The 20,832-nt window shown below is 37.2% G+C and overlaps 2 protein-coding genes across 2 annotated transcripts; one reads left to right on the top strand and one right to left on the bottom strand.

Annotated features, from left to right (window-relative positions):
• Window positions 1-12,883: 12,883 nt before the first annotated feature.
• On the top strand, window positions 12,884-16,236 carry LOC133056902 (olfactory receptor 52Z1P-like; the record flags this gene model as incomplete). Its single annotated transcript, XM_061142811.1, has 2 exons — window positions 12,884-13,818; window positions 16,227-16,236. Coding segments are annotated over exons 1-2 (945 nt in total), but the record flags the coding sequence as incomplete, so codon positions are not given.
• Window positions 16,237-19,537: 3,301 nt separating this feature from the next.
• Window positions 19,538-20,497, bottom strand: LOC133054194 (olfactory receptor 51L1-like). Its single transcript, XM_061138960.1, has one exon. The coding sequence runs from the start codon at window positions 20,495-20,497 to the stop codon at window positions 19,538-19,540; it is 960 nt and encodes a 319-aa protein (XP_060994943.1).
• Window positions 20,498-20,832: the final 335 nt, after the last annotated feature.

Below are 20,832 nucleotides of genomic sequence, written 5' to 3'. Positions count from 1 at the left end.
GAGGCTGTCCCATGGAGCCATTTTTCTACCATAAAAATGTGAACTCCTAAAAGGAATAATAACACACAACCTTAAAGCATTCATTTTCTCTGACAAGGATACTTGGTGGAAACATTTTAGAATGTATGACAGAAAAAACTAAAGCAATGAATACATGGATTTAGTTTTAACCAATGGATAAAGCCCACAAGAATAATTAAGTAACATTATAAGGTATGAACTGTGCAGTAAGTGTGCATAGTTGAAAGAAGCACACAGACAGACCCTCAAACTTGTTTAAATGGGAATCAGATCCAAAAGCATCTAAGGGTAAATAGGGTTGACCTAATTTACAGTCTAGAGTATTTGGAATTTGGTTTCTCTTTCATATTCTCCACCAAGGTTTCTTTATGTACTTACCCCAAAATGATCACTCAGATGGTAAAGAATCTGCCTGCAGTGTGGTAGACCCTGGTTCAATCCCTGGGTCAGTAGGTCAGGAAAATCCCTTGGAGAATGGAATGGCAACCCACTCCAGTATTCTTGCCTGGAGAATTTCATAGACAGAGGTACAGTCCATGGAGTTGCAAAGACTAACAGTAATACCCTGCAGTGAAACAAAAGTTTTATTTAAGTGAATTTCAATCATTTGTTCCACTGATAATAATTGATATGAGAGTTATGTCAGTTTGTTGATCGATCCCTTTTATTGTCACTGGAACTCACAAGTTTTCTGACGCTTCTGTGGACATGGCCTTTGGCCATCTCTGACAGCTACAAGAAAAATAACCATCACAGCCTCATCATCCCTAAATATCAGAATGAAATTAACTCACCCACAGACTGCGATTCAGTGGCCCACTATAATTGCAATAACATAGTGCCATTCTCTTGATATTTTTGTTTTGCTCCTCTGCTCACTGTTTTAATGTATTTCATTGAAAAAGATAACAAGCCTTGTCCCACAATATTGTATAGACAATTAAATAATTTATAAAAATGCTTACCACAGTCCCCCTTCATTTTGAATTTTTACATTTTGATAATCATATTAGTACCATAAAGTATCTCAGTGATGTCAACAGAAAGAAATGTTTTAGATAAGTAAATGGAGGCTTAGAGACTCAAATGGTTTGCCCAATACCCCATAAGTACAATAATAGCTTTAATGAATATCAGTTTTAGGGTTCTGCTCATGTGCATGGTGATTTCTCAGAACAGTGGCTAACTCATCTACATGGTTGCTACAGTTATGTGAGTGGCTTGGTCAGTGCTTGAAGATTCAGTCATATGCCTGACATCATGTGCTAGTCCTAATGCCACAGTGATATTAAAATAAACAAAAAAAGTAGTTCCCTCAGACATTTAAATAAATTAGTACTTAACTAGTCTATATGTTTACTGCCAGCCTGTCTGTCACAACAGCCATATAGCATCTTAGGCCTATTATCAAATCCCTTGAAATTTAATCATCTGGGCTTTTTTCTGCATGATTCAATGACTCTTTCATGAGTAGTTCAGTTCAGTTCAGTCACTCAGTCGTGTCCGACTCTTTGTGACCCCATGGACTGTAGTGTGTCAGGCTTTCCTGTCTATCACCAACTTCCAGAGCCTACTCAAACTCGTGTCCATTGAGTCGGTGATGCCATCCAACCATCTCATCCTCTGTCATCCTCTTCTCCTCCTGCCTTCGATCTTTCCCAGCACCCGGTCTTTTCCAAAGAGTCAGTTCTTCACATCAGGTGGCCAAAGTATTGGAGTTTCAGCTTCAGCATCAGTCCTTTCAATGAATACTCAGGATTGATCTCCTTTAGGATGGACTGGTTAGATCTCTTTGCAGTCCAAGGGACTCTCAAGAGTCTTCTCCAACACTACAGTTCAAAAGCATCAATTCTGTGGCACTCAGCTTCCTTTATAGTCCAACTCTCACATCCATACATGACTACTGGAAAAAACACAACTTCAACTAGATGGACCTTTATTGGCAAAGTAATGTCTCTGCTTTTTAATATGCTGTCTAGTTTGGTCATTGCTTTTCTTCCAAGGAACAAGCATCTTTTAATTTCATGAATAGAGATCTCTTATTAACACAGATCTTTCCATAGCTTGAGAAAAACAGGCACTATTATTCAATTCCGTTAAGTTTTATTCATGAATCATATTCAGGTCCTAATATCCAAGAGAACTTTCAAAATCTTAAAATGATTTGTGTATTCATTATCTTATTTAAACTACTAAATATTTATATGAGATCAACATGTGTTGTCCTTTGTTATTCAAATCCACTAACATGTCCTCTTGTTTCAATGCCCAAAATATTTTAACTTATTCACCTCTGCTGTTTACCACTGTCATGATTTCTCTTCTAAACTATTTTATTAGCCACTTACCTCATCTAATACTTTACACTTTTGTGTCATTCTCCTCAAACCAATTCTCCTTAGAGCAGAGCAGTGAATTCTTAAAGACAAAAACAAGTCAGTTCATTTCTGTGTTTAAAATATGTTAAATGACCTACTGATCTCTGAATGAAAGGGAAGCCATTTCAGTACTTATAAGATCCTTCTTCCCTGTGTATGGAAAAAGAGAGGTGAATTATACATGTGATTTTTCCCTTTCCTGTCCATCTTTGGTGCTCTCATTCTCAAATCCCCTAGATTGCCTCATACACATTTTACTACTTTTGACCTCATTGCCACTCCTGTTCACTAAACTGCAGGCCTTCTGTCCTTTCAATTTGTATAATCAAGTTCCTTTCCTCACCACTCTATTCAAATACTCTTTTCCAAAGTATTTAAAATAACAAAACACATTTCGTCTCATATTATTGCTTCACATGATATATTTTTTCCCTGCAAAATTCACTATTTTTTCACTTCATTCAAATTCTCTATCTCCAACTACCCAAAGCCAATCTTTTACTTTTGACCCACAGTTTCTTCCCTTCTTTCCATTGAGAAATTGAGAGTGATTTTCCCTCCCAGATCTGCCCTCCTCCCCCATAATGGACTTACTCCTGTCTGTAGGCCACTTGTGTTTCTCTGTCACTTGATTAACTTTTGCCACTTTGCTTTCTTGCTCATAGTTAAAGTGCTCAAATTGGAAATAGTGTTTTCTAAGGAGTGTAGAATGTTTCCAGCTTATATATCTGTGATAAAAGAAGCTCTTCCTTTTTCCTGGTTTTATGGGTCTCTGGAAGCCTGAGGGAATCACAGGCACTAGCGGTACAATAAGGAATAGGGACCTGTGAGCCTCAGGGAGGGATGTTGTTCAGGATGAGACAGCAGGAATTCCACAGGAACAGAGAAAGCCTAAGGGAGACGCAAGTGGACAAATGCAAGGAAACTCTGACTCTACCTCTGATGGCTGCTGACTTTAGATACACAATGGGAGGTTGGAGGGTTCCAGCTGAAAAACTCCTTGGTGGAAAAAAAGAACTATGAATACTAAAACTACACAATAAAATAAAAGGACTACAGAACTAAATTAGATATTAGTACTGGACAGGTGCTAGCGATTACTCAGGTCCTAGAGAATACCTAGACCATATGGGATCTTCCCTAGGTGTATGGGTGATTCACAAATAGATAAGTTCTTAGAGGGGCTAACATAGGTGAAAATAACCTCAAATTCTGATTTTATTAAAGAAATATGAGATTATCAGTGGCAATAACCATCTACCAGAAGTGTATACATATCCTGGAAACTTGTATAATATTATATATATTATATATATATATTATATAATAATAATAATATTATATGACATTATCCTAGGCTTAAATTATTTCTAGTTTATTTTTACACATAATATTTGGCCATAGCATAACCAAGCAGAAAAAGAAACAAGTATATGTGTTATAAGATTAATATTAAAGATAATAATAATACAAGGATAAACATAGAGGATCCAAAAATAAGAAATTTAGATAAACTTTAAAATAATTATGAATAAACATAGTGATAAAAACAGAAAGTAAGATTTAAATATTCAGGAAGAAACTGGAATATTTTTTAAACATTCAAATGAAAAATGTATAATTGAAAATTAAAAGCACAGATTAACAAATCAGGTCTTCAATGCTATGAGGGAGCTATAAAATTGAAAAGGTAAGTAAATGCCCAAATCACAGGTTTCTTATGTAGTAAATTCTAGATTTAAGTTCAGGCAATGGTGTTCAGGATGAGACAGCAGGATTTTCCATAGGAACGGAAGAACGCTTAACAGAGACAAAAGTGGACAAATTAAAGGAAATCCTGACTCTACCTCTTCTGGCTGCTGAGTTTAGATACACAATGGGAGACAGTAGGGTTCCAACTGAATAAATACTTGGTGGAATAAAAGAACTATGAATACCAAGACTATACAATAAAATAAGGGGACTACAGAACTAAAAAATAGACATAGAACTGGGCAGGTCCTAGAGATTATGCCGGTCCTAGAGAATACCTGCTGCCAGTGCAGGAGACACAGGAGATGTGGGTTCAATCCCTGGGTCAGGAAGATTCCCTGGAGAAAGGAATGGTAACCCACTCCAGTATTCTTGCCTGAGAAATGTCATCGACAGAGGAGACTCTCAGGGTACATACAGTCCATGAGGTTGCAAAGATTGGACATGACTGAGCAGATAGGCGTGTATGTCAACTATATCGCAAAAAAGCTAGAAGGAAAAAACTTTGCCATTATGTGTCATTTGAGATCCATACATGAGGGAACACTGCCATCTTGTGCTTGTTAGCAAGAAGGAACCCTTAAAATTTTGCAATTATCAAACCAGTACCCCTTTATCACTATATAAACCAATTGAAATTATTCTGTTCCCTAAATGAGGTATCTATGCAAGAATGGTTATTACTCTTCTCTGACTTAGATGACACCTGAAAGTGAAAGTGTTAATTGCTCAGTTGTGTCTGACTCATTGTTACCCCATGAACAGTAGGTTCCAGGCAAGACTACTGGAGTAGGTTGCCATTTCCTCCTCCAGGGGATCTTCCCAAACCAGGGATCCTTTTGTTTAAAATCACTATTAAGATAACATCTCTATAACATCTCTTAACTTTCTTCTCTCAATGTTATACATTCATATATGATACTTGATAACATTTTAGTGCATTATCATGTCTATGTTATTATCATTTGTGTATTAATCATTATATTAGTACTTATCATACCCATCCTGCTTCCTTATTTGTTTAGCACTAGATATTTTTTGGATAGCTACTACCTAGTAACTTTCTACTTTGCAAATTTTGTAAATGAAACAACTTTATTGTCAATAACGGCAATGTTGATTATATATTTTCTATGTCTTCTCCACTAACTTTTAAAACTGCTTTATTGAGATTGATTATATTTTTGCACTGCAAGATTTAGAAGCTCTAAACAGTCAGCAAAAACAGGACCTGGAGCTGACTGTGGCTCAGATCATCAGCTACTTATTGCAAAAATCAGGCTTAAATTTAAGAAAGTAGAGAAAACCACCAGGTCATTCAGGCATGACCTATATAAAATCCTTTATGATTATACAGTGGAAGTGAGAAGTAGTTTTAAAGGATTAGGTCTGGTAGACAGAGTGCCTGAAGAACAATGGACAGCAGTTCAAAGCACTGTATAGGAGGCAGTGACCAAAAGCACATGAAATAAAAAGAAATGCAAGAAGGCAAAGTGATTGTCTGAGGAGGCTTTACAAATAGTTGAGAAAAGAGAAGTGAACAGCAGGGAAGAAAGAGAAAGTTACACCCAAATGAATACAGAGTTCCAGAGAATAGAAAGAAGAGAGGCCTTCTTAGAAGCCCTTCTTAAGTGAACAATGCAAAGAAATAGAGGAAAACAATAGAATGGGAAAGACTAGAGATCTCCTCAAGAAAACTGGGGATATCAAAGGAAAATTTCATGCAAGGATGGACATGATAAAGATCATGGCATCTGGTCCCATCACTTCATGAATAGAAGGGGAAAAAGTGGAAGTTGTACAGATTTCATTTTGGCGGGCTCCAAAATCACTGTGGACAGTGACTATAGCTATTATATTGAAAGACACTTGCTCCTTGGAAGGAAAGCTATGACAAACTTAGACAGCATATTAAAAGCAGAGACATCACTTTCGTGACAGAAGTCCATAGAGGCAAAGCTATGATTTTTCCAGTAGTCATGTAGGGATGTGAGAGTTGGACCATAAAGAAGGCTGAGCAACAAAGAACAGATGCTTTCAGACTGTGGTGCTGGAGAAAACTCTTGAGAGTCCCTTGGATAGCAAGGAGATCCAACCAGTAACTCTAAAAAAGGAAATCAATTCTGAATATCCATTGGAAGGACTGATGTTGAAGCTGAAGCTCTAATACTTTGGCCATTTGATGCAAAGATCTGACTCATTGGGGAAGACTGATGTTGGGGAAAACTAAAGGCAAAAGGAGAAGTGGGCATCAGAGGATGAGATGCTTATATAGCATCACTGACACAATGGACATGGATCTGAGAAAACTCCAAGAGCCAGTGGAGGACAGAGGAGCCTGGCGACCCTCATGGGACCACAAAAAGTCAGACACTACTGGACAACAACATCGAGATACCTATGCCACAAAATACATCCATTTTAATTGTACAGTTTCATGCATTTTACTTTATTGAAAGACTTATTCAACTATTGCTGCTGCTAAGTCACTTCAGTTGTGTCCTACTGTGCGACCCCATAGACAGCAGCCCACCAGGAACCTCCGTTCCTGGGATTCTCCAGGCAAGAATTCTGGAGTGGGTTGCCATTTCCTTCTCCAATGCATGCATGCATGCTAAGTCGCTTCAGTCGTGTCTGACTCTGTGTGACCCCAAGGACATCAGCCCACCAGGGTGCTCTGTCCACAGGATTCTCTAGGCAAGAATACTGGAGTGGGTTGCCATTTCCTTCTCCTCTGTTTTGCCTCATGTCCATTATATCATAATGCATACTTACTGGTTTATAAAAATCCCACACAAGTGAGCTGATGGGGGCAGTAGCCCTGGAGGCAACACTTCTGGAGAAGAATTTGGCACCATGTGTCCAAAGTCTTCAAAAATACAGACATTTGACTCAGAGTTCACTTCTTAGGAATTTAACTTAAAGAAATAATTAAGAATCTATGCAAATATTCAACTATTACCACACTAATTTTAAGATATTTCCATCATTCCCCAAATGAACCACTTGTCCATTAGCAGTAACTTTCCATTCTCATCCTCAAACCTAGGTAACCACTTATCTACTTTCTGACTCTATATATTATCCTTACTGGATATTTCATATAAATAAAAGCATATAATAGCTGGTCTTTGGTCTCTAGCTTCTTTTACCTACTATAATGTATTTGAGGTTCATCTATGTTATAATATATGTTAACACTTTGTTCTTTTTTATATCAACAAGAAGCATTTAATTTTGGGGGTAGACCACATCTTATTTATCAATTGTCCAGTTGATGGACAATTGGGTCACTTCCTCATTGGAACTATTATGAATAATACTCCTAGTAAAATTAATACACAAGTCCATGTGAACGTATATTTTAATTTCTCTTGGTTAGATACCTAGAGGTGGAATTGCGAACTGTGTGGTCACTCTGTTTAATATTTCAAAAAACTGTCAACATATTTTTCCAAGTTGGCTTCACTCTTCTATATTCATAGCAGCAATGAGTATTTCAGTTTTTTTCATAGTTACCAATACTTTTCTGTCTTCATGATTATAGGCATTCTAATGGGTATGAAGTAGTATCTCACTGTGATTTACATTTGTATTTTCCTAATGACCTATGATGTTAACAGTCTCCATTTGATCATTTGTTATTTTGCATTCTTTGGGAAATTTGGATTAATGAATTTTAATGCCATTTATTTATAATGATTTTTAAAGATTTTAGTGAAATTTAACAATACTTTAGGAATTTTTTAAATGTATTAAGTGCATAAATCATGCCATATTTTCTCTTAGCACAGCACTAGATATTCTGAGAAAGGATGGACATGGTTTAAACTTTCATGTTCAAAAGGGCATAAAAATTCATAGTCATGGTAGCAACTCTTCAGCTCTCAGCAGGGAAATAGTATATGTATTGAATACTTACTGTACTCCTATATAGAGCTGTAGGGGGGAAAATGCTTCAGGGATAGCTTATTATGTCTTTGGAAATAGAAATTAGAGAAATAAATATCAAATACTGATGTGTTACATATGAAAGTCAATTCTATAAAAGATATAAATTGTAATGGTTTTAATTAGCCTTGAAGGTTAGTCAGGGAGGGTCGCTCAGATGTATGATGGAACAGACCACCATGTATCATTATGTCTGGCATATGAAAGGAAATTTTAAAGTTGGTGAAAGAAATAAAAGAAATGAGGGAAGTGAAGGAGGAAGGGAGGAAGAAAAGCAGAGTCTGTAGATGAAAATGCAGCCCAGCAGACACTGACAGCAGCCTTAGAGAGTCTAAGTTGAGAACCCAGCTAAGAGTGCCTGCAATCCTCAAAATAATGGATCTGGATGAACTTGATATTCAGGATCATCTCAGAAGCAAGCACCTCCGAGTTGGTTTGTAGACAAGACCACATTGTACATAGTTCCAAGGGTCAAGTCTCAGATATTTGCGAGTTGTCCAGATATCTTAGAGAGGCTGAAACTAACCAACTGCCCAGCCAATTACTTTCTCATAATAGATAGAATGCAGCTTTCTGTTGTCCTCACTGGCCTAGCTGACATTATATTATCTAGCTGCAAGGATTAACAAATCCGTGGATTAAAAACATGGCTTGCTAGGATATCAAGGATAATAAGAAAATAACAAAGCTATATTTTATTAACAAATTACAGTGCATCTGCATACTTTGCTAAATGTTTCACATTTGTCATATTGTGAGTATAGCCCCAAAGTGGGTATGGTTTATTATGCCCCATTTACAGAAGATAAAATTAAGCCTCAGAGGACTATCCAGTCTCAGACATAGAGCTATGATTAGAGTACTTGCCTCTTACATTCCTGGAGAAGGAAATGGCAACTCACTCCAGTATTCTCACCAGGAAAGTCCCATAGACAGAGGGGCCTGGTGGGCTACCGTCCATGGGGTCCCAAAGAGTTGGACATGACTGAGCATACTCACACACTCTTCCATTCCAAAACATAGTTTCTTCATAGAACACCATGAGGAAACAGGTTGAAGCTAATAATGAAACCTCTATTAAAGTGCAATAAGTTGAGATCAGTTCCCAAATCAGAGAGGAGCAATCTCTCCTTATCTCCTACTTAGATATCTACAAAGGAAATTCATTACACAATATTTTTTCAAGAAATGAAGACAAAATATTTTTCTCTAGGTAAATGGATAAATTGTATATCGATACAATGGAATGTCATTCAGGAATAAAAATAAGTGAGTTAATCAAGCCACAAAAGGTATGGGAGAAACTTAAGTGTATATTGCTAAGTAGAAGTCTAAATGAAAAGCCTACAGTGCAGTATGATTCCAATCAACTACAGGACATTGTGGGGGAAAAGAAGCTATAGAGAATGAAAAAGATCAGCGGTTGTCAGAGGGGTTAAAGGGAAGGAAGGATAAATAGGTAGAATCCCTACAGGGGATCCGTGGGGGCAGTGAAACTATTTTGTATGGTGCTATAATGGTAGATGCATGTCATTATACATTTGTCAAGACTCATAGAATATATAACACAAAGAGTCAATCCTAATCTATAAACTATGGATTGTAGTTAGTAAAGTGTCTATATTGGCTCTTCAGTTGTAACAAATGTATCACATTAATGTAAGAGGTTAAGATTAAGACAGAGCTTGGTGGATGGAGTATGGGGGACATACATAAACTCTACAGCTTCTCATATTTTCTAAAAATCTAAAACTGCTCTATAAGGTAATATATGTGAATTTTTAAAAGCTTCATTTGAAAAGTGAGAGTTCTTCAAATATTCTATTATACTTTTACCTCAGTGAAATATTAACACATCCTGATAAGAGAACAAGTGGTAAGGTACTGACATATATTTTGTCTTTGTCATTAAAGTAATGAAAATGAAAGTTGCTCAGTCGTATCCAACTCTTTGAGACCCCATGGACTATATATAATCCATGAAATTTTCCAGGCCAGAATACTGGAGTGGGTAGCCATTCTCTTCTCCAGGGGTCTTCCCAACCCAGGGATCAAACCCAGGTCTCCCACATTGCAGGAGGATTCTTTACCAACTGAGCCACCAGAGAAACCCTCGTGCCTAACTCTTTGCAACTCCATGGACAATATCATGAAATTCTCCAGGCCAGAATACTGGAGTGGGTAGCCACTCCTTTCTCCAGGGGATCTTCCCAACCCAGGGATCGAATCCAGGTCTCCTGCATTGCAGGCAGTTTCTTTACCAGCTGAGCCACCAGGGAAGCCCCAGGGAAGCTTATGTTGCAGAGAAGTCAAGCAATAGGAAACCTATTTTTTTTTTTTTTTTTTTTATTATTTCAAGCTTGCATATTAAGCTGGCAAAATGGCAGAGCTGCTGCTCAGAAGTGGCTCTGGGATGGAAAATTATCAAATGCAGTTTAAAACTGGAAAACCTGATTTCCCAAGAATGAAAGGAAAACTTAGTCAGCTAATCCAAATAATGACTGTGGGTTTCAGTTAGAAAAGGAGTTACTCAGCATGTAAAATACCCAAAAGACTTCTCAGCCCAGAGGTTATTCCCTGGTCTGTTTTCATGGATATCTATGCACAATATAAGTGAACCTATAAATATATTTATTTTTCTGTATCCTTATAAGCTAGACATTTCCTTTTGTCTATGACCTGGCAATACCACTGGGAATATACAAAGAGGAAATTTAAGACTGTATTTTTTTATGTTCTAATCATTTAGAAAAAACATGCATCTAAAAGGTAAGTTAGAACAGTTTCGTGGTTATAACTGTAAATTCTGTCATTAGGATCCCTGGATTTTAAAGCAGGCTTTACATACTCATTAGTGATGTGACCTTGAGAAAGTCCTCCGATGCCTGAGTTCCATTCTGTGTAAAACTGGGATACCAATAATTAGTTTATCGGGTATTTGTGACCATTAAATTAGATAATCCATGTAACGTGGTTAGAACAGATTTTAGGGAAATACTTAGCACATAATAAGGCTTGATACCAATTTGAAATTATTATTTTTACCAGTACTGTTGTACTGTCCATTCCTATGCTGGTATCTGATATGTCTTCCATGTAAACATGCTGATATTTTCTGTGTGTGTTATACAACAAAGCCAGGAACTATTAGGACATAGCCACAAAAATGAAGGAAAGCTTCGGTCGAGTGAAGTTAATAAAATTATGAATTTTATTATGAATTTTAATGAAATAACTGTTCAAAATATCTTTCTTGGAGTTTTCATTAAAAGCTCCTTTACCTAATCTGTGTGTTTGCTTCTTGATGAGAAGTTTTGTTTTTCCTTCCTCACTTGAATTTCATGAAAGGAGGGAGAGAAAGAGAGAGAGAGGAGGATAAATTTATGTTGAAATTTGGTAACGTGCCCTACTTCCTTCATAAGGATTGGGATAATGTGAAAAGGATTTCAGTTAACTCAAGAGAGGATTGTCAGGTGTCTTGAAATGCAGGGTAGTTTTCCATCTGCTAAATGGTGACTCTCACTCACGTGAGAGTGAAGCATGGGCAGATTCCAGATTTTTTTTTTTTTTTTTTTGGTTCTTTTTGGATGAAATAATGTTTATTATCCATCACTTTAAACATGCTAAGAGTTGCAGTCAGAAAGTGTTGACTTATATATATGATTCATATTTATATATATGATTATATATGTGTATATATATGTGTGTGTGTGTGTATATATATATATATATATATATATATATATATATATATCTACCAAATGTACCACTTTGGGCTACAAACATGACCAACTGAATTTATGTTCTATGAGTCTGAATAATGGATAATTTCAAATGAGGGATTTTTGAAAATCTTCTTTATACTTTTTGATACATTAAGAGCAAGAACTGCTACTACTAAAGAAAAGTAGCTGAATTTATGTCTTAATCTTTTATTTTTGAATAAAAAATTGCAGTCACTCTATCTACTCTTTGGAAATTTCTTTCAAAAATAGGTACTGAATAACAGTGGGCTATGACTTTTTTCAGTGATCTACTTGCTCTAGCAAGATCTAGCAAGATCATTCAGTATTCTGAGTTTCATTTGTGTTCTCTGACTCCATTTCTTGATCCTTGAGAGCTAGTTTTATGATGGTACGGATAACGCTACAATTTTTTCACAACAGGTTAAATGTCATGTTAATATGAACATTATCTTCAAGAGTTCAGATGGGAGACAGATGAGCAAATTTTTTTTTATTTATTGTGGGAAAACTTAAACCAAGGGAAATATCTCATCCCCTCAGGATGGAAAACAAGAATTCAACCTTTCATGCTGCCTTCAATTCTTTATCAGTCTACCATCCAACCCATCTCCTCCCATTAAATTTGTCCACTGAAGAATAGAATATTAATTCTCTCCAAACTTCTATTCAGTGTCACAAGACAAAGGAGAGAGAAAAATTGCCTTTTCAGTATTTAAGAATTTATTACCAAATTAGAGGGAAACACTATACCCACAGAACTGTTAAAGGTTCAAAAACATGCATAAATTGTATAGTTATAACAACTGGCATTACAAAATTTTAACTCAACTCTTTTTTGATTCACAAATTTTTTTCACAGAGAAAAAGGTGTTCCATAAAAAGGAACTGGTTTGCCCATGATCATTCATTTTTCTGAGTACTTTGCTTTCGTCCATTATCATGCCAAAATTAATGGTTTGGATTTGACTAAGCCGAAGGAATAAATGCTCATTTTTTGCTGTTATTTACTCTGGCTCTTTTCCTTCTGTTTCTCACATGAAAGACTTCTGCCACTTCTCTACAACAACATCAAACTGTACATCCACTCCCCTCACTGCCTTCTTGCTGACTGGTGTCCCAGGATTAGAAGACTTCCAAATTTGGATTTCCATCCCTTTCAGCTTCATGTACCTTTTGGCTGTGATAGGTAATGGCCTGGTTATGGCGATGGTGATCTGCGACAGAAGCCTCCATGAACCCATGTATCTCTTCCTAGCCATGCTAGCACTCAATGATGTTCTCCTTTGTACTGTCACGGTGCCCAAAATGCTTCTTATCTTTTGGCAGGGCCCTTCCATATCAACATTTCCTGCCTGTCTCACGCAGATGTTTTTCGTTCATGCTCTGTTCCTCTCTGAATCTGCTGTCCTACTGGCCATGGCTTTTGACCGCTATGTGGCTATCTGTGCACCACTCCATTATGCTACCCTACTTACAGGCTCTCTCATCAGCAAAGTGGTCCTGGCTCTGGTGGCTCGAAGTGTGACTGTGGTCACCCCTGGCGTCCTACTCATTCTCCGCCTGCACTTCTGCCAGAGCGTCATTCACCATACTTACTGTGAGAACATGGGCATCGCCAAATTGGCTTGCAATAGCAATGTCCCTAATAGCATTTATGGGCTCACTGCTGCTCTCCTCACCACAGGACTGGACTTTGTTCTTATCTCCCTGTCCTACTGGTTAATCTTGAGAACAGTCTTCCAACTGCCTTCTAGGGAAGCCCGGACAAAGGCCTTTGGAACTTGTGGAGCGCATACATGTGTCATCCTGATATTCTGCACTCTGGCCTTCTTTTCCTTCTTTACCCATCGCTTTGGACACCATGTACCCAGGCATGTCCTTATCCTCCTGGCAAATCTCTACTTACTGGTACCACCTACCATGAACCCCATTGTTTATGGGGTAAAGACAAAAGAGATAAGGATTCGAGTGCTAGGACTCTGTGCCCAACCTAGATGATCCAAGAGTAATAAAGCAACAAGGAACAGGGGAGTCCAGGATTGAGATACAGGTTTAAATGTCAAGTCTAAATCAATTTGGACAGATTTATTCCTGCAACACCTACGCAATGAATAAAGCTTTAAAAATTTGTATTTCCAAATGTTATCTTCCTGATATTGGGTAAAAAGGAAGCTAACAAGGAACTGCTCAAGTACCACCAAGAATTATTTCAGCATACTAAGGTAATGTGCCACTATAGTTGCATATGGCATTTAAATATCCTTTTGGTAATAAACCATGCCTCTTCACTTCAATTTGCTATAGACAGGATGATATATAAACTGTACATACTCAGAAATTAGTTCTGATTCCACTCTTCACCATAACATCTGCAGGGCCCAAAATATGAAAGAAAGAAAGTGAAAGTGGCTCAGTTGTGTCTGATTCTTTGTGACTCCATGGACTATACAGTCCATGGAACTCTCCAGGCCAGAATACTTGAATGGGTAGCCTTTCTCTTCTCCAGGGTATCTTCCCTACCTAAGGATTGAACCCAGGTCTCCCGCATTGCAGGCAGATTCTTTACCAGCTGAGCCACAAGGGAAGACCTCAAAATATACAAATAATTAATAAATATTTGTTGAATGGATACATATCTTAATTAATCAAAATAAATGCTAGTGATTTTATGTAACAACCCCTGATATATCTCTATGTATTATATATGACCTACAACTAAAACATTCATTTCCTTTCCTCTCAAAAAACTTTCCTTTAGTGTCCACAAAGTATGACTTTCTTATCTCTTCAATACCTTAGTGTATTAAAGATTCTTTTGGTGACAACGAATAGAAATTACCTTTGGTTAGATAAAGGAATCAAAAAGCAGGATATTTCATGGTAACATTCTGTGGGATGTTATGACAGCCAAGGATAACTGCATTTCTATTTCTCAGGTAGGACTAAAGTCAGGCTGCTATTAGACCTCACCAACAGGAATGGGTAGCTTCTTAATTGAATTTGGGCTTCCCTGGTACCTTAGCTGGTAAAGAATCCTCCTGCAATGCAGGAGAACCCATTTGATTCCTGGGTTGGGAAGATTCCCTGGAGGAGGACATGGCAACTCACTCCAGTATTCTTGCCTGTACAATCCCCATGGACAGAGAAGCAAAGAGGGCTCCAGTCCATGGGGTCGCAAGGAGTCAGACACGACTGAGCGACTAAGCACACACACCTGGTCTTAGTTACAATAACTGTGGGACAAAATATATGATTTCTGTATATAGGATCAATTGCTAAACCTGGATCAAACTGTTGTATTTCTTATTCTGATTTAATGGGGATGAAATTGTGTCAGGGTAATTCTGAAGAAAAGGGAAGTATGATAGTGGTTTGGATTCTGTTCACTGGATTCATTTGGCATGTTTATATTAGCACATGCAATCATCCTAGTTTAGCTCTTCCTACAGTATATTCTATTGCATTCCATAGTACTAGGACAAATTTTATCATCTATGAACTCTCATAACAAAATTAAGTAAGTGAAGTCACTCAGTTGTGTCTGACTCTTTGCGACCACATGAACTGTAGCCTATCAGGCTCCTCCGTCCATGGGATTTTCCAGGCAAGAATACTGGAGTGGGTTGCCATTTCCTTCTCCAGGAGATCTTCCCCACCCAGGGATTGAACCCGGGTTTCCCGCATTGTAGACAGACACTTTACCATCTGAGCCACCAGGGAAGTCTAACATAATTACTGCAATGTAATTCCTTATTTCCACTAGGAAATATTCACCTCTTGATTTATAAAGGAGCTAAAATACTTCTCTGGCATCAAACAGTAAAAACGTGCATCATGAACATAATAGAAACATATACATGGCCAAGTGGTTGCAGTAATTTGACTGTCTTGAAAACATTTATATTGTTATAATTCTTTTTATAAATACATATGGCTGTTTATAGAGGCTGTTTATAAATTATCTGTATAATCATGTAATTACCCATTTTGTAGGTTTTTTTAAAAAGGAAATTATGTTTTAATAGTTATTCAATTGAATGATTAAATGACTAAGTGTGCTAATGAAATATTTTGCAGCAATATTTTATATAGATGAAAATGCTAAACACTTAGGTGGTGAAATGGATACTGACCTCCTCTGCTCTGATTTTTTGCTTGCTATCATGTTTTTCCACAAAGTGTTTTCTGCAGCATGTTGTTGCTCGGTCACTCAGTTGTTTCAGACTCTTTGCAGCTCCATGGACTGCAGTACGCCAGGCTTCCCTGTCCTTCACCACCTTCTGGAGTTTGCTCAATCTCATGTCCACTGAGTCAGTGATGCCATCCAACCATCTCATCCTCTGTCGCCCCTTCTCCTCCTGCCTTCAATCTTTTCCAGCATCAGGATCTTTTCCAGAGAGTCAGCTCTTTGCATCAGGTGGCCAAATTATTGGAGCTTCAGCTTCAGCATTAGTCCTTCCAATGAATATTTAGGGATGATTTCCTTTAGGATGGACTGGTTGGATCTCCCTGCAGTACAAGGGACTCGCAAGAGTCTTCCCAACATCACAGTTTGAAAGCATCAGTTCTTTGGTGCTCAGCCTTCTTTATGGCATGAATACACAGAAGGACTATACAAAAAAGATCTTAATGACCCAGATAACCATGATGGTGTGATCACTCAGCATAAATATGATCAATACATAGCACAAAGGTTAATGTTTGATATAATGAAAATGATTGCATTGCATTTTTGCTTAATAATAGGGGATTGGAACACAAAGATGAATTATTATTTGGCCTTCTGTATATTTACACATTCTTTAGGTAGGCATAGAAGGCTTTTAGAAGGCAAATAAATACTCATGACTTCATCAAACAACATAAAAAGCAAAGCGATAAGTTTGCTGATAAAGGTTCATGAGATGTGATAGTTGGATAGCATCACCCATTCAATGGACATGAGTTTAAGTCAACCCCAGGAGATGGTGAGGGACAGGGAGGCCTGGTGTACTGCAGTCGATGAGGTCACAAAGAGTCAGACAAGACTTAGTGATTGAACATTACTATATATTACAATATGAGTAAGAGTGTCTCTTAATTTATAAGTCCAAGTACAAATGAGATAGATGCTTAAATTGTATTATTGTGAATTTGGGGAAGGACAAGAGGCCTTCCTCTTTCAATAGCACTATCTACTTGCTGGGACTCTAGCTTTTGTTAAATTTTTAAAAACAAGATAGTGCTTCTGTTCTCAATTCATAATACAAACTTGATATCCATTCATTTGTATATTCAATCGCTAGTGTCTTCAATCACTATATTTTATAGGTAGAGTCACCTTAATTTTGATAATATGTTTTTTGAGTGTGTTTAGTAAAGTATACTTTATGAATATGTGTGTTGACTGCTCATTCATTTCCGACTCTTTGCAACCACATGGACTATAGCCTGCCAGGCTCCTCTGTCCATGGTATTTAGCTGGCAAGAATACTGGAGCGGGTTGCCATTCCCTTTTCTAGGGGATCTTCCCAACTCAGGGATCAAACCTGGATCTCCTGCAGGCAGATTCTTCACTGTCTGAGCTACAAGGGAAGCCCCATTTATGAATATAAAGTACCCTTAATAATATATCTTAAGAAATATATATAGGATAACAATTTGTAAACTCAAAAGTTGGCCTGTATATTTCATATTCATTTGTATATTTTTTCATTTGCATGAAATGCAAAATCTAAGATTCAATAGTTTAAATATATTTGTTAGCTAAAAAAATTGATAAAACCTTTCATTTTTTGGAGCAGAAGCATTATGATAGATGTATTCAGCAAGCAGACACTGAAAATATATTTTTAATTTGAAGGTTTTGTAGAATGGCTATAGTTAAGTGCTACTTATATGGTATACAGCAAATTATAATGTTCACATTGTCTTCCAAAATTTATTTATATTAATTTTATTTTATTTATTTACTGTAGGATATTATCTAAATTTGATGTTCACATATCTTGCTTTATTTTTACTTGATATCCCTTTGGTCAAAGTGAAAGTGCTGAAGGAGAAGAGTATTTAGAAGTAGAGTCAAGAAATAGGATAAGAGGGATGGGGGCAGTATAACTGAATTAAAATTAGGGAACAGGAATAAGTCATGTGAAGTCTTAGATATCCTTCACATGCTTGACATTTGAAATGGTAATTTTAAGTTAATAATACCTTTTTTTGTCATGTGAAATGTGGGCTTATGACAAGTGAAATCTCTTTCTCCAAGATTTTTTAAAAAATCCAATAAAACTAGTCGTTCCTTATCCAAAGATGGATTCATTTCTTTCACTTATGCAGTCAATAATTATTAAGTACATAATTTAAATAAACATAGTGTTGTTTCTCACAGGTAGCAAGCTGCATGAGACACAGTTCCTAGTGTAGCTAGAATAAGATTTGTGAAAACTTATTATGTATTATTAAGACCAGTATACATAAAGTTATAAAGCATCTTTAAAGGCTTTTTTCTTCTTCATTTATTTGTCTTTGAACAAGTATAGGCATGTGAATTAATAAATTTAGACTAGAATTGCACATTTGTTATACAACTCTATGCATAGCCATGCACTAGATCATTTGAATAATATGAAAAGACAGTTTATATGCCAAAAGAATTGTAGAAAAAGTAAAATTTATATTTTATGTTTCTTACTGTCACAAACATAAGTAGCTACACTTCAGTCAGTTAGATTTTTTATGCTTGAATACTATATCCTAAATATTGTTTGATACACTTAATCCAATGGATTATAATTACTGGCTTCATAAAACATCTCAGGGATTTTAAAAACTACTGAGTGTCAGCTTTTTGTAAGATTAAAATTATTTCTGAAAATTAAGGAAAATAAACAAACTGAAGTTTGCCCATTTCTATACCTCGTGAAATTTAATTTCCTGAGAAAACACAGAAGTGAAGTTGCTCAGTTGTGTCCGACTCTTTGTGACCTCATGGACTGTAGCCTACCAGGTTCCTCCATGCATGGGATTTTCCAGGTAAGAATACTGGAGTGGGTTGCTGTTTCCTTCTCCAGGAGATCTTCCCAACCCAGGGATTGAATCTAGGTCTCCCACATTGTAGGCAGATGCTTTACTGTCTGAGCCACCAGGCAAGTTCGAGAAAATACAGAGCATGTGCATAAAATTTTAAAAGATGCTGCTGATGCACCATGAAGATAGATAAAATGCTGTGAGCTCTAATATACTTTTATATCGATATTATCATTACCATCTTTAATAAAGGTAACTTCAGCAGATTTACAAACACACTTATAACAAGAAGGGTAATGTGAGATTCCCAGACAAATGTAGTATGTCACAAAACACAGAAATATGAGTTGAGAATAATCAAGGAAAACTTCATGGACAGGAAACCATGAATCAGGGTTAGGATTAGAAATGGGAGACAATAGATTTAAATGGTATCTAACAGATTGCATTCCAACATATTCATGTCTAGAGGAGATTTAGGAAACACGTGTTAAGTCAGTCTGTATAATCCCAGTGGACACCAACTCTCTACTTTAGGACATCTGCATGATGTGATGTCAATTTTATTTCTGTCCTTTTCAGTAATATTTTGTTGACAATTCTGGTGCCAACATAGCATGTAGAAAAATCACTATATATTTTAAACGTAATATTGATGCCATCATTTTCTTGAGGACAAACCTACATCACAGAAGAACTGAGCTTTAGGGTGAAAAGCAGGTGGAGAACTCCTTGGCGGATCTGCTTGGTCTTCACACTATAGATGATTGGGTTGAGCACAGGTGGAACTAGCAGGTAGATATGCGCCATGAAGATGTGGATGAGAGAGGATGAGTGTTTGGCAAAACGATGGACAATAGAGAGCCCAATCATAGGCACATAAAGAATAAGTACAGCACAGATGTGAGATGCACATGTGTTGAGGGCCTTTAATCTCCCCTCCTGAGATGAAATTTTTAATACTGAGTGAAGGATGAAAACATAAGACACAAAAATACCCAGAGAGTCCATTCCCCACAGCAGAGTGATCAGAACTAACCCATAAATAACATTAAACTTGGTGTCAGCACAAGCAAGGCGAATCACGTCCTGGTGCAGACAGTAAGAATGAGAAAGGGTGTGAGAATGGCAAAATGGAAAGAAGGCCAGCCGGGCCAGAAGTGGAATCACAGGAAGGGCACTTCTGAGCAGGGCTGCAATTCCAATTTTAGTGATAAGTGTTGGAGTGAAAATGGTAGCATATCTTAGTGGGTGGCAGATGGCCACATATCGGTCAAGGGCCATGGCCAAGAGCACAGATGATTCAGTGAAGGAGAAAGTGTGAATGAAAAACATTTGGACCACACAGGTGTTGAACTGGATCTCCCTGGAAATGGACCACAACACCCTGAAGAGTGATGTCATTGTGGGCAAGGACATGCCCATGTCAGTGAGAGAAAGCATGGCCAAGAAGTAGTACATGGGCTGATGGAGCCTGGGGTCTGTCCGGACAATATGTAGGATAGTACAGTTACCCATGATTCCAACAAGGTAGAGGAGACAGAATGGGATGGAAATCCAGTGGTGAAATTCCTCATATCCAGGGATACCTGTGAGATAGAAGGTGGAGGAGAGGATATTGCTGGAGTTTGCAGTTGCCATAGGGCTTACTGTTAAACCACAATCCAGATTCACAATCACACTCCAGAGGGGGACCAAATGAGAAGATTAGCACCTGTGTCACAAAAACAAAACAAAACTTCAGTCTGTCCTATAATCACTCCTATATTTACCCTCACAGTTTTGCTTTGTTTTTCTTTATTTCATTGCTCAACGTCGTCAGTTAAGAAAAACATCCACTTTATAACCATAAGGACTTTCCCTTCTCCTCAGATGCAGAACTATTAGCATGCTGTCTGAACATGCACAAACTTCTTCTAAAGACAGAGCAGCACACACAAAACCACTGTAGATTACATTATTAATACTTTTCTTTA

The sequence above is a fragment of the Dama dama genome, chromosome 1, assembly GCF_033118175.1.
Source record: "Dama dama isolate Ldn47 chromosome 1, ASM3311817v1, whole genome shotgun sequence".
Lineage (NCBI taxonomy): Eukaryota > Metazoa > Chordata > Mammalia > Artiodactyla > Cervidae > Dama > Dama dama.
Note: the sequence above shows the minus strand (reverse complement) of the source record. Positions and strands in the feature narration are given on the sequence as shown.

What these genes read in the sequence shown, in the direction of transcription:
- LOC133054194 (XM_061138960.1), bottom strand. Translation starts at nt 20,497, where the DNA reads ATGGCAACTGCAAACTCCAGCAATATCCTCTCCTCCACCTTCTATCTC.